The 13,883-nt window shown below is 35.9% G+C and overlaps 1 protein-coding gene across 1 annotated transcript in view; it reads right to left on the bottom strand.

Annotated features, from left to right (window-relative positions):
* Positions 1 to 13,883, bottom strand: part of MMS22L (MMS22 like, DNA repair protein) — a 128,482-nt gene that overhangs the window by 25,855 nt on the left and 88,744 nt on the right. The window contains exons 16-19 of the mRNA XM_045499080.1: positions 11,322 to 11,472; positions 9,360 to 9,511; positions 8,349 to 8,491; positions 2,680 to 2,839 (exon numbers count right to left, since the gene is read on the bottom strand). Coding sequence (XP_045355036.1) covers positions 2,680 to 2,839; positions 8,349 to 8,491; positions 9,360 to 9,511; positions 11,322 to 11,472 — 606 coding nt within the window. The remainder of the gene's footprint in view (positions 1 to 2,679; positions 2,840 to 8,348; positions 8,492 to 9,359; positions 9,512 to 11,321; positions 11,473 to 13,883) is intronic.

Here is a 13,883-nt window from a genome sequence, read left to right on the forward strand (position 1 = left end):
AGTGAAGAATATTTAAGTGTGTGGTATTAGTAATGCAAAGAGAAAGAAATTTTTTAAGTAAAAAACTTGGAGAAAGGTTAAAATACATAGAGTAGCTTTGTTAAACAAACAAACAAACAAACAAACAAAACCAGTCTTTTTTCTGGCTATAAACATACTACGTATTTAAGTGATGCTGCTGAAAATGCAGAGGCACCTAGGTGGCTCAGTCTGTTAAGCGTCTGACTCTTGATTTCGACTCCAGTCATGATCTCAGTTTGTGAGATTAAGCCCTGCGATGGGCTCCACGCTGACAGTGTGGAACCCTGCTTGGGATTCTCTCTCTCTTCCTCTGCCCCTCTGCTTCCTCTGCCCCTCCTCCTGCTCACACTCTTTCTTTCAAAATAAATAAACTTAAAAAGAAAAAAAGAAAATGTAGAAAAATTGTGGGGAGCATACTTCTACAATTGAAAGAGATCTGCACTGTAAGAGTCCTTATGTGTTTACTTATTTCCTATTCTATGCATATACTATGCCTAAAAAAAAAAAAAGGAGGATTGGGATCATTATAATAGGCATTTAAAAATGTATTTATAGTTAGAAAGTAACTTTACTCATTTAGGAACACTAAAAGTTACATTATGTTCTATTAGCTAAGTTTATAAAATTGTTAAATTCTAGAAATATTTATTTAGTATATTTAGTTAGTATTTACTTAGTATATACCATCTCCTACACTGGAGAAGCTCTTTCCCAATCTAGTGCCCAATATATAACTCAGGAAATGTTCTTATTTGTTCAAAATACAACATGATAATGGGAATAAAAAGTTAAAAAGATATGGCCACTATCATAAATTTAAATTTTTAGTAGGGACAAACCAAGTACACAAATAATTATAATAACTGGCAAGCTATGAAGAATGTTGTCAGAGATGGACAGCTGAAGCTTAATCAGGGAGACCAAGTCTACCTGAGAGTGTGGAAAACACAGAATATTAGTATAGGCACTGAGGATCATGGGTAGAGTTTCAATTACAAAGACAAAAGAGGAGGAATGGCTAAAGAGAGAAGAATGATCAAAAGAAAAACATGGGAACAGAAAAAGTAAGAGATGTAAAGAGAAAAACCATAAACATTAATATTAAGATTAAGAACACTGAAGACAGTACTCATGAATCAATCCTTTCTCAGAAATTACTGAGTTACAATTAAGACCTCAGATGCCTTCATCTGAAGTGTGATTTTATCAAGTTTGCACCTTCCACTAGCAGCCTTGTAAGTAAACAGCAGAGGTATCCCCAGTTAGAAACTAGCAAGGTAAATAAAACAGTTTCTGTGGTTACCTCACTTTCCCTGAAGTGAGTATGATACCCCAAACACACATACTTCAAGCACATTTGAACTCTAAAAAGTTTATACTTGCTCTTCCTCCAATTTGTTCTGAGTCTCTTACATAAAGAAGAAAGCAAGTGATCTGTTCCTAATTTTTAACATATAAAGGGGCAACATTGTACCAATATATTCTATTCGCAGTCTCTGAGATTTAGACAAAAGAAAAGAATACCGATCTACCTTCCAGTATGCCAATCATGTAATACAACAAAGGAAGGTCCTCAATTCTTCATAGGTCGACATATTACCAATCCAAATATGATTTTGCAGTTAGGACTATCACATATTTTGTAAAATAAATATATCTCCTGAAATCATAAATTTAGCTTGGCAAAAATCTAACAGAGACTAATAAATTATAAGGCTAAATGCTGAAATACTTATTAATCTACATTTTACTATGTTAAATTTATAAGTTATTTCTGTTTTCCTCTAAAATTAAGATGCCTGAATTGCTACTATAGCTTTCACTACATTCTACATCATCCATATTTAGACATTTTTGCATTCTCCTTTATCTTTCACAACAAAGATAAAAGGTTTCAGACAGCCTAAATCAGGTTTATTCATATGTTCACAAGATCAAAGGGAGAAGACATAGGTTTTGGCCACAGAGAAATTAAAAAAAACAAAAACAAAAACCTTAAATTCTGTTATAAAAACTTCTAAGGAAAATTTTCTCATTTCCCTTTATCCAGTTCCTATTTTTGGTTAGTAACATGGTTTTAGTGAACAATATTCAAATTACTAACTTCCTCAAGGATGAACTATGTTGTTATAGCACAGGCACAGAAAAAGATTTCTTTTCGAAAGGAGAAAACATAGTATTGTGAGAAGCAAGATTTGAAGCATAAATATCTCTAGTGCCATAGTAAATTCTTTCCTGACCTCCTTCACACAGAGCAGACCAGATAAATAGAAGTGATGGTTTCCTGATATTTTAAATTCTAAGAAAGCACAGATAAGCCTTAAAAAAAGTCCATTTTAATCATCCAGGTATTCACAGTGTGAGTGATTCACAACAGACTATTGATATCAAATTGGTATGAGCGTATTTTCTGTTTTGGTCATAATTAATTTTAATATTAACACAAGCTGTAACAAGGAAAGTTCTGAAAGGAGGTGGGGCAGGAGAGGGATACAGCAATAGAAAGCCAACATGAATTATTGTAAGCTAAATCTTTGTCTTTCAAATTATTCTTATGATTGTATGGAGAACAGTGATTTAGTCAGTGTATTAGAATATTCCTATCATGATACTATAGGCTCAACATAAGGAAGTTTCGATAACGTCAGGAGTACATACCCATCATCCTGTAAGTCAGTTGCAGTCCTGCACTAGAAATTTTTTTTCCCAAATAAGGTTTTATATATTTTAATATTTCACCAAGGTATTCTAAGGACTTTGTGACCATGGCAGATTTATCAGAAAGTGTCTGCAGATTCCCATAAGTAATACCAATAGCCTATAAAATAAGGAAAAACATGATTTAGATTTCCAAGTTTCATACAGTATAGACTTTGAAAAACAAAGAAAATTTCTCTCTCTACACATGCAAACACACACACACCCTTACATTTAAGTTTACATCTTTAACTTTCCAATAAATGTTCACAGAAATTAAAAAAATTGAAGATTTTCAATTAAAAAGAATGAAGTCTTACCTTTTATAATTAAAATAAAGGTTAAAAGAAGAATTAAAAAAAAAAATCAATGGAACTGATATAAAAGAAGTTTATAGCCAAATTACATCAAGACTTCCAAACATCCTGGCACACAACTGGCAATCCCCAAATTCCTACAAGTAAAATCTACAAGCAACATGACCAAATTCTTACACGTATGACCTCTCTAAAGTTCAGTTATATGATATGGATTGATTTTTCACCGCAAAATTTTATGAGCCTTTAGATGCTAACTTTCTCAGAGGAAAAATGATGAGGCACAAAGGACAGAGATAGCAAAACGGTGAGGTGGTAGAGAGAAATGTGAGGTGAGGCAGTGAGAGAAGAGTGAAGTTTGAAAAGGAAGAGAAATAAATGAAAGAATAAGTTGAGGAAAGGTGAGAATAAGAGGTGACAAGTCACAAAAAGAATCAAGAGAAGACTGGCTACAGATAGGTTAGAAGGTTTGAGACGAGTAGCAGTTTTCAAACCATTATTGGCGACTTAGAGTGGATTTCAATGACCTAAATCGGACACAATGGCACCAATACAGTTACATGATTTTTCTCCTGCAGCTCTCAGCAGATAAGACAAAGGAGAGAAAGCAAATGGTTGCACTAATCCAAGGTTGAGGGTTTGTAGGTGTAACCAAAAGACCAAAGACGGAAGACTGAAAGGATGATGATAAGAGTATACCTGCAGTAAGGTCACCAAGGGGTCTAATTAAGACGGATGGGGAAGAAGTGAGACCTTGAGAGGATGTTGCACTTGGAGAAAAGGAAGTGGAAGGTCACTTGGAGGTCTGGAGGCACAGGTGGTGATCATCAAAGAGTTCTCAGATAATCCAATGATGCCATAGCTCAAGGTTTAGTCATGGGAGTGGGCAGATGAAGCAGAGCAGAAGTGAAGATCACTAAAGACTTGTGGAGTTTTGAAATGAGGGATTAGGATAAGTTATTCAATGTGATATTACAGTTAGTCAAGTTGATAACAAAATGTAGAATGTAGGAAAAGAAGGAATCTAGTGAACTGGAGTGACTGACAGATGAAAACAAAAGATATACTTGATGAACCTTTTATTTTTATTTAACTTTCTGCCCTTGGTTCTCTACATTTCTTTTCCTAGACCAGAAGTTCTCAAACTTCTCAGTTCCCTTTCATATGCTTAAAAGTTGGAATCTTAAGGTGCTTACTATTATTTGAGCTATATCTATTGATATTTACCATATAAAAAAAGAGAAAATTTAAATTATGTACTAGTTCACTTAAAAATAAGAAGCATTATATGGGGCATCTGGGTGGCTCAGTTGGTTAAGCATCCAGCTCTTGCTTTTGACTCAGGTCATGATTTCACACTTCGTTGAGTTCGAGCCCTGCACTGGGCTCTGTGCTGACAGCACAGAGCCTGCTTGGGATTCTCTCTTTTCCTCTCTCTCTGTCCCTCTCCTGTTCATGCGCGCTCTCTTTCCCTCTGTCTCTCTCAAAATAAATAAATAAATTCAAAAAAGTAAAAATAATAAGCATTATACATTAACAGAGTAAAATGTTTTTATGGAAAAGAACTTTATTTTTCAAAACAAAAAAAATTAGTGAAAAGTGACAATTTTTACATTTCTGCAAAACTCTTTAAGTTCTGGCTTAACAGAAGACAGCTAGATTCTCATATTTGTCCCTACACACAATTTGTTGTAATATGCTGCAGATGAAAACAATTCAATCTCACAAATACATGTAACTGGAAGAGAAATAAGTTATTTTAATAGACATTTCAGGTAACTATGGGAATCCCTCTTTGATATTACACCAAAACTTGACAAGTGATATTTCTTTTTTTTTTTAATTTTTTTTTTTTTTTCAACGTTTATTTATTTTTGGGACAGAGAGAGACAGAGCATGAACGGGGGAGGGGCAGAGAGAGAGGGAGACACAGAATCGGAAACAGGCTCCAGGCTCTGAGCCATCAGCCCAGAGCCCGACGCGGGGCTCGAACTCACGGACCGCAAGATCGTGACCTGGCTGAAGTCGGACGCTTAACCGACTGCGCCACCCAGGCGCCCCGACAAGTGATATTTCTTAAAGGTTAATTGTATTATGGAACTCAAAACCGTGTCAACAAATATTCTGTACTCTTCTGCATTAAAAGCCACTGCTCTATTTTGCTTTCTTAATGAATTTTTAATACTCCTGCATGCTTTTAAAAAGCCTGTACTGGTCATTTGGAAAATTCTAGTTCACTGAGTTAGTTTGCCAATGTTGACACATTTCACTTATCCACTAAAAAAATCCTATTTGTTAATACCACCACCACCGTCATCAGAAAAGTCTGTAATTATCATGAAGCTCTCAAGCTAATGGCAAATGCTTGTTTTCCAAAATTCTAATTTTCTTAAAAGCTCAAATTGTGTTAGTAGCAACAAACACCGTCAGTTGTTTTCTTTGAAGTGATACTCATTTCACACATTTCTGAGCAAATGTCTGCCAAATACCCAAGTCTGAACAACCATACTTTGTTAGTTGTTCTTTCAAGATCAAAGCAGTCAGGTCAGCTTGTAACTCAAATTATTACATAAAGTGTTGTTTTTGGACAACCACCTCACTTGAAGCAGGTGTGCTTTTAAGTGCACTTTCCATTGTCATTCATAGGACATTACAGACATGTACTCAAAGGTCAAGATTTAATAAATTTAATAATTTACTGTTTCATTAAGAATATATATATTTTTTCAACGTTTATTTATTTTTTTTGGGACAGAGAGAGACAGAGCATGAACGGGGGAGGGGCAGAGAGAGAGGGAGACACAGAATCGGAAACAGGCTCCAGGTTCTGAGCCATCAGCCCAGAGCCCGACGCGGGGCTCGAACTCACGGACCGCGAGATCGTGACCTGGCTGAAGTCGGACGCTTAACCGAGTGTGCCACCCAGGTGCCCCTCATTAAGAATATTCTTAAGTGAGACTGGGTTCTTTTTTTTTTTTCTCTTGTGATTGCGTGGCAGTGAAAATTATGACCACCAATATAACATTGGGCCATGGTGTTGATTTGTGCTAAAGTTTCTGCACCGTTTGTGCAAATGTCTATACACTTTTGAGCTTTAAAATTCCTGAAAAGGTATCAGCAACCCTCAGATGCCTATGAAACACAATTCTGAGAACCATTGATCTAGATCTCAGTATTTCTCTGTGTTTAGCCTTAACCTCCCAGGACTATAAGACATATGTATTTCTCAGACTATCTCAGGGATTTCTTTGACTCTATTTACTTGTCATACTATCATTTCTATGTAAGAAAGAGTTAACACGGTAGGCCATAGACTGCTATCTTTAAAAAGGTGTATTTTTAAGTTTGGCCCTTGGTTGGTGATTGGGAACTTAGGTCTTTCCCACCATTTCCCGGTAAGTATGGCTCACTCAACCTAAAGTGTCTGTGCAAACAATATAGTTTACACTGAATATCTGCCTCTCTTCTGGGAGTCTGGAATTTTCTAAGTGCTAGGTAAAGGGGGCCTATGTGAAAACCCTTGGGCAGAAAGCAGACAGCATTTCAGATGTGTTGTCACAATTCCTAGTTGGAAGAATTAAGTATGTCCAGTGCAACATCTGGGAGAGGACCCTTGGAAACTGCCTGGTGTCTCCAGACTTCACCCCATGCTGACTGAACTTTGAATTCTTTCATTGTAATAAATCACAGCTGTGAGTACAACTATATGCTGAGCTCTCAGTCCTCCCAGAGAATCACATAGTACATGGGAATGATGTTGGTGACACCTTACACCAATCTCAAACTAAACCAGTTTAAAACTGAACTCCTCACCTACTTCTCCCTCACCCTAAGTCATGTGCTCCTATTTCTCCTTAAGGTATCATCATTCTTTTAGTTAAACACAGTATTTCTTTCACATCCCTTCAAAATTTCATAATTCAATTTTTACTTCCTTCTAAATCAGCTAGTTTCTGGCCAACACCTTCACTCTAATCTACTGTTAACTAATTTTCTTAAAAAGTCATTTGATCAAATCAGACCTACTTAAAAATGTATAAAGCCTTCATACTGTTCACAGGAGAAAATCCAAACTTCTTAGACCAAGATGCTCTGAATTATTAACCTACTGAATGATCTATAAACTGACACTTCGCATACACTGTCTTACTATTTTAACCTTTGTGTTTATCCTGTATTCTCAGACAAGTAAAAAGTTAAGATCAAGGACTACTTCTTTTGTTTTTTCAAACCCCTAAGAAATCCTGGCAAAATACTATCTAGCATTTAGCAAACAATTATTATTTACTGAGTGATGAAAGAACAATTAATTGGACGGGATGAAATTAGAAGACTCTTTGGAAACTATTAGTGAAGTACATGACCTCTACCTCCCTTTCTGATCCTGTATGGTTCCTAGGATAGGTGTTTAAGTACAAGTGAAGATCCGATCAACAACTAAATGGCTCAAAAGAAATGGCCATTTCATATCTGCATGAACTATTACTAAATATTTTTAGGATTTATATGGTATCACTAATTGTCATACAATTGTACTTTAACTTAATAGAAATCAGTGGAAGAATTCACATTTGTGGCAATAGCTTATAGCTGTATTTATTTTCATTGCAGTTAATGCCAACCGCTCTGTGGGAAAATAAACCAACTTTTATTGTGAATAGCTTACAAAACCACTAATCCAAACACATGAACAGCTTCCGCAAGGATGCAAAGCAAAGACTATCACATAATATAAATTCCTGCAAAATTAATAAATAAAAGTCAAATGCTGAAAGGGACTATTTATTATGGAGACAAAGCTAAAACAAATGATTGGATTTTAAGGCCCCAACCATAATGATATGAAGCACTTAGTGTTTATGCTAACTACAATAAAATTTTACTGTAAAATTTACTGTTTGCTACAGGGTGGTAAACATTAAGTTAGAACTATTATGGACCCTGTATAAGGAAATCTAGTTCCCAAGAATCTGGAGAATATTGCTACCTAGGAACTTCAGCAATAAGATATTCCTGCAATTGACACAAGCCTTAGTGTGAGGCTTTTATGTGGCATTCCTTAGTCACTATTTTTCATTAAATGTACTTCTTTTGCTGTCCTTAATATAATTGTCCTCAACAAATATATTCTGTAATTGTACTAAATCACTGATTCACATTTTTATTCCTCCTTAATTTTATAATGGCAGGCAACCAATAATATGATTCATTTAAAATAATTCATTTTATAGACAAATTTCATAAACACTTCAAATTTTTGTGAAAAAACAATTATAATTCATCTGGACAATTACACTAATAAATGAAAAATACCTCAAAAAATAGAATAAGTGCTTTTGTAGGGTCTTCTGGACTGGATAAATATTCAACTTGAGCCTTTGAAAAAATATTCTTTACTTCTGAGAGTTTAAATAGCAACCTTGTCAGTTCAGCCAACTGTCCCAAGTACTCTTTTTCTGTTAAGATAAAAATAATATAATAATATTCATAGGTTTATTATATAAATTTATGTTACATAGATGAGAGTAAGGAATGCAGCATTCATGTATAACATTCTTTTTAAAATAAAATTCAAATTTCCACATAATTAAAAACTTTCAATTAAGTCTCTAAGGAAAAGTTTTATTTAAAACCAAAAAAACATATACTTGTGAATACACAAGCCCCGAAATTTTTTCATGTCAAGCCGATTGATGTAATAAGATATCACAATGAATTTGGGGCATTTTTTTCAGTCCAAACTTTGTGTGATTTACAAATGGCCATAAAGAATAGCTTTCGGAAAAGGAATGTCCTGTGGGCAACCAGAACTGAATGGCTATTTAAAAAAACAATAATAAAGTGTAAGTATCAGTCTGTGAATAATAATAGTAAGGCAGAGGAGAGGTAAAATATCTAATATAAAATAGGAGAGAAGTATTCACAATTAGATACTTTTCTTTTTAGGGTGTTAACAGTGTGATATCTGGTTATTTGCTTTACAGTTCCACCTTTTTTTTGTGATTTGTTTCTTCAAGGTAAAAAGATAGCTTGTCACCTGAGAGCAAGTTTTTGTTCCTGGCTTCCAAGGAAACAAGTTCTTTTATCTTTATAGGAGAGAAATTTGTCATATATAACAGGGAAATATCAGGAAAAAGAAACAGGCTGCAAAAGAAAATGTACACACACACACACACACACACACAAAACATGTATATATATATATACACAAACATTTTATATAACAAATATATTTTTCATCTTTTTCTATTAATTTGTGTAACAAAACAGGACATTTTAAACATTATTTAGCTATCTAGAAAGTAAAATGCCTGAAATACTTACCAACTGCCTGTCCAGGATTTATATCAATGAACAAATCATCAGGCACATAGAAGTTTTTTATATACATTTGCAAAATGCAACGAATCCATGATCTTACAGTTAAGGCTTGGAAAGATACACAGCCTGAATGAGAAAGTGCTTCACATAACATGCTGTAAAAACAAGTTGATGGATATTAAAACCAAAACCAAAACCAAAACCTTACAATATATTCCCTGAGTATAGAGATTAAGAAATAAAGGACAAATTCTAACACACCCCACTTCTTGGCTTGTTTTATAGACACACACATTAATTCAGATATACACTGCTGAAAATAAACACTAGAGATACACAAAAAAGGGTATTTTATATAAAAATTTTTGCTTTCATCTATAGCAGTTCTAATTTTTAATATTTATTTATTTTTGAGAGAAAGAGAGCATGCGAGTGCAAGCATGAGTGGGGGCAGGGCAGAGAGCTGAAGTCGGACGCTCAACCAACTGAGCCACGCAGGCGCCCCTGACGGTTCTAATTTTTAATTTCCGTTTTCCACTGATGGCAAATGTGTAGGTTTATGCCAAGGGCAAGAGGTAAGGAGAATAAGGTTAAAATGGGAAAATCTAGAAAGGGGCTTATAAGTAGCTAGGTGACATAATAAAGGAAGTGGCAAGTAGAAAAAAAACAGTGGCCCTTAGAGTAAATAAAAAGAAGTGGTCATGACCATTTATGTAAGAAAAGAGTTAATGACAAAGATTTCTGTGTGAGTCTTCTAACCAATTCCATACCCATCCCTTTCTTTCCTGCTATACCATTCCATAGGCGGTCATTATTGAAGAATTACAAAGTAACATCTGACAGAAAAAAAATAAAACCAAAAATCTTTCTGTGAAGCCAAAAACCTGGCTAAATCTGATATTTAACCATTTTATAACTGGGGGGTAGAAAGGATGAGGGTGGTCTTAACCTAACTATGAAGTGCTAGGTAAAGTCGGAAATTTGAAAAATACATGTAAGTCATAACTCTAAAAAAAAGAGTACACAGTGCCGAAGAACTAAGGTTTGTCATTTATGACCTATACAACCTTTCCAAAGTTCTTTAACACCTTTGCATTTCAGTTTCTTCAACTGTTACTAATATATCAAATACTATTTTTTAAACTAAACTTATTCCAGACAGTTTCAGCAGAAGTATTTAATAAATACTGTTTGTTATTATAGAATTAGCAAGCTAGAAGAGACTAAAAGTAATCCAATCGAAGTTGAGCTCCCTTATTTCATGACTTAAAGCCAATGAGAAGATGGCTTACTGACTGCTTAGTGGACTCCCTTATGCGAATACCTCACTGACCGCATCCCTCTTCATCTGGACAGGAACTACAGTGGTCTCCCAGGTTTGTGCATTTATTTTCCCTCATCTTACTATTCTTTTTCAAATCTTCCCGATTACACTATTTCTATTGTAACTTCATTTACTATATGTTTTTCCTACTGGAGTGCCTCAGATCTGTTATATAATGCAACAGGAGATACAGATAAGGAAACCAGGGTTCAGGGTGATGAAGTTTTGTGTTCCTAATTGTACAAGAGTTGAGTCTAAAAATCTAGCTGTGAAAGGGAAAGCTATCATTACACCTAAAAATACAATATACTTGTATTTTACAGAACCAGCAATATTAATTACATAATTTCTTTCACAAAGGTGAATATAGAAAGGTAATTTCAAGATGAAATAAAGGTAGTCCTACAAAACAGTTTAAAAAAAAAGCTTTTAAGCAGCAAGTTTTATGTTTATTTTTATTTATTTATTTATTTTTAAGGCAGGCTACTGCCACTGTCAAATGCTGATACATCCAAAAGCAAAAACCACCAAAGTGTCAGTATATGTATGAAGATCAGTTTTTATTTGTGAAAATTCTTACTTTCCTAGTATACTGATCATGAGTTTCTATACATGTGCATACCTGAAATCAAGTCACTTACCTATTTTGTAGGCAATGACTTAAATATCTTGCTACAACCTGGGGCCAGATGATATCATCCCAACCAAAAAGCTGTATTATTGATATAACTGGCTGAGGCTGAAGATCTGATGGAGCTGTGCTGGGCATGTCCAATGCTAGCAAAGTAAAATCTAGATTTAAAATGAGAAAAATTTATGGTGAGGAATTTTTTTCTTTAAATTAAAAAAAATTAAAAAATTTTTTTGACAGAGAGCACATGAGTGTGGGGTGGGGAGTGTAGAGAGAGAGGGAGAGAGAGAGACAGAAGGAGAGGATCTTAAGCAAGCTCCGTGCTGAGCATGGATATGGGGCTCGATCCCATGACCCTGGGATCATGAACTGAGCCAAAATCAAGAGTCGAATGCTCAACCAACTGAGCCACCTGGGCACCCTTATAGTAAGGAATTTTTAAAAACTATTTCCCCTCCCCAAATTATATCAATAGTGATAAAAAGAATTCACTCAATAATAAAATGTCACATGTAGAAATGCAGAACAAAAAGCAAAAACTGAACTATATTCATGTTGCCAAAGAAATTTCCGTAGTGATTATATAATCTCCAAGAATGGGTCTAGAATAATCTATTTCAGCATTATCATCATGGAATCTATAATGGCTTCCTCAAATTCCAAATTCTACATCTGATGTTTGTACCCCCTCATTGAAAAATCCCATTTATTTTTATTTTTAAAAAGTTTTTAAATGTTTAATTTTTGAGAGCGAGTGTGTGCACGCGCGTGTGAGCGAACATGAGTGGGGGAGGGGCAGAGAAGGAGACAAAGAATCCAAAGCAGACTTCAGGCTCTGAGCTGTTAGCACAGAGCCTAATGCAGGGCTTGAACTCACAGACTGTGAGATCATGACCCGAGCTGAAGTCTGACGCTTAACCGACTGAGCCATCCAGGCACCCCTCAAAAAACCCATTAAAAAAAATATTTCTAGCATCTATTTCTCTCCAATCAAGCTAATGTACTTGCCACCTGCCACAGAGAAGACTTTGGTCTCAGACAATGGATAGTCTTCCATTACATGGTAATTTCCTAGTAATCAGTGACACTCCACTTTCTTCAGAACCTACTAAGCCTAGGAACTAGAATTCCCTAGTGAGCCACATTAAACAAATATACTTTATTTTGTGATTTCCTGGGAATTCCCCAACTTAATTTGTATTATATTAATTTATGTTTGTCAATAGACTGCTTATGAAGCACTGGCTCCTCCGTACCTTCCTCAAGCAGTGGCTGTGTATTCTCCCACTTCTCTCCTACACTTGACCTACAGATAGCGGAGTTTGCGCCTTGGTCCCGAGGCTGCTTCTAGACCATTCTCCCCTTCCTCCTCTTGAAAACCTCCAGCTTTGACTCTCATGTCATCAGACACCAGTCACTAATTCTCCTTGTTGCATTCGCCTAGTGTTTCCTTGTTCATCTCCCCTCATTCCTTTAAGACTATAGCTCACTAACCACATCCTCTCTAGCAGTGCTCCTGTCATAATCCTGGATGGCTTTTCTTCCGATATCCTGGCCTATCAGTTTCTTGAACTCCCCTCCTCAGCGAATCTATCTTCCACTCTATTTCAGCCATTTACTCCCATGCTGATACTGTGAGACTTTGGCATTAGCAATAAGTACATTCTCTCCTGCTTTCTGGCACCTCCACCCAATTGGAGGGGTTTTCCAACTCTCTTGTCTCTAGGTCTCCAACTCCCAACAACTATCTGATTCCACCAAGACCTACAATTCATTGATCCGACAACTTTTTCCCTGTCCCTCACTGCCTTCATGCCTTCTTTCCTTTTTTAGGCAGCTTTATTGCACGGTCCACTGTTACGCTAGTTTTGTGTACTGTCCACTCCCTTGCTTCTTACTTGATTCATTGTATTTCTCTGGAAAAAGCAAATGTTTAATTCCAACTCTTGGTCTTCTCTTGCTATGTACCTGCTCCAGTATAAATGGCTGGCAAGGAATCCTACTGACTGATCTCACTTTAAATTTAGGACTATAAACTTTAAGTTAGACCTTAGAGCTGGCCAGCATTCCTGATACATTACTCCAGTCCATTCAGACTTTTACTCTCCTGGAGGGCTACTGCATACCTTCTTCCCTCTGTCGTTAGGCAGCACCTCCTCCCCATCCCCACTTTCAGCTAACGGCCTTACTTACTACTTCACAAAGAAATGAGAAACATCAGCCGAGAACTACCACAAGCTCCTGGCACATCTACCTAGCTGCCTGTTCTTGGACCCCCCCCTTTTTAAGTTTGTTTGTTTGTTTATTTATTTATAGAATGCACATACACTGGGCACATTAGCAGAAACATCAGGTGTAGAATTTGGAATCTGAAGAAGCCATTATAGATTCCACAATGATAATGATGAAATAGATTATTCTAGACCCATTCTTGGAGACCTTTATGATCACTGCACAGAATCCCAAGCAGGCTCCACACTGTCAGCGTGTGGAAAGTGACATAGGGCTCGAACTCACCAACTGTGAGGTCATGACCTAAGCCAAAATCAAGAGTCGGTCACTTAATCATCTG

Source organism: Leopardus geoffroyi, chromosome B2, assembly GCF_018350155.1.
Source record: "Leopardus geoffroyi isolate Oge1 chromosome B2, O.geoffroyi_Oge1_pat1.0, whole genome shotgun sequence".
Taxonomy (NCBI): domain Eukaryota; kingdom Metazoa; phylum Chordata; class Mammalia; order Carnivora; family Felidae; genus Leopardus; species Leopardus geoffroyi.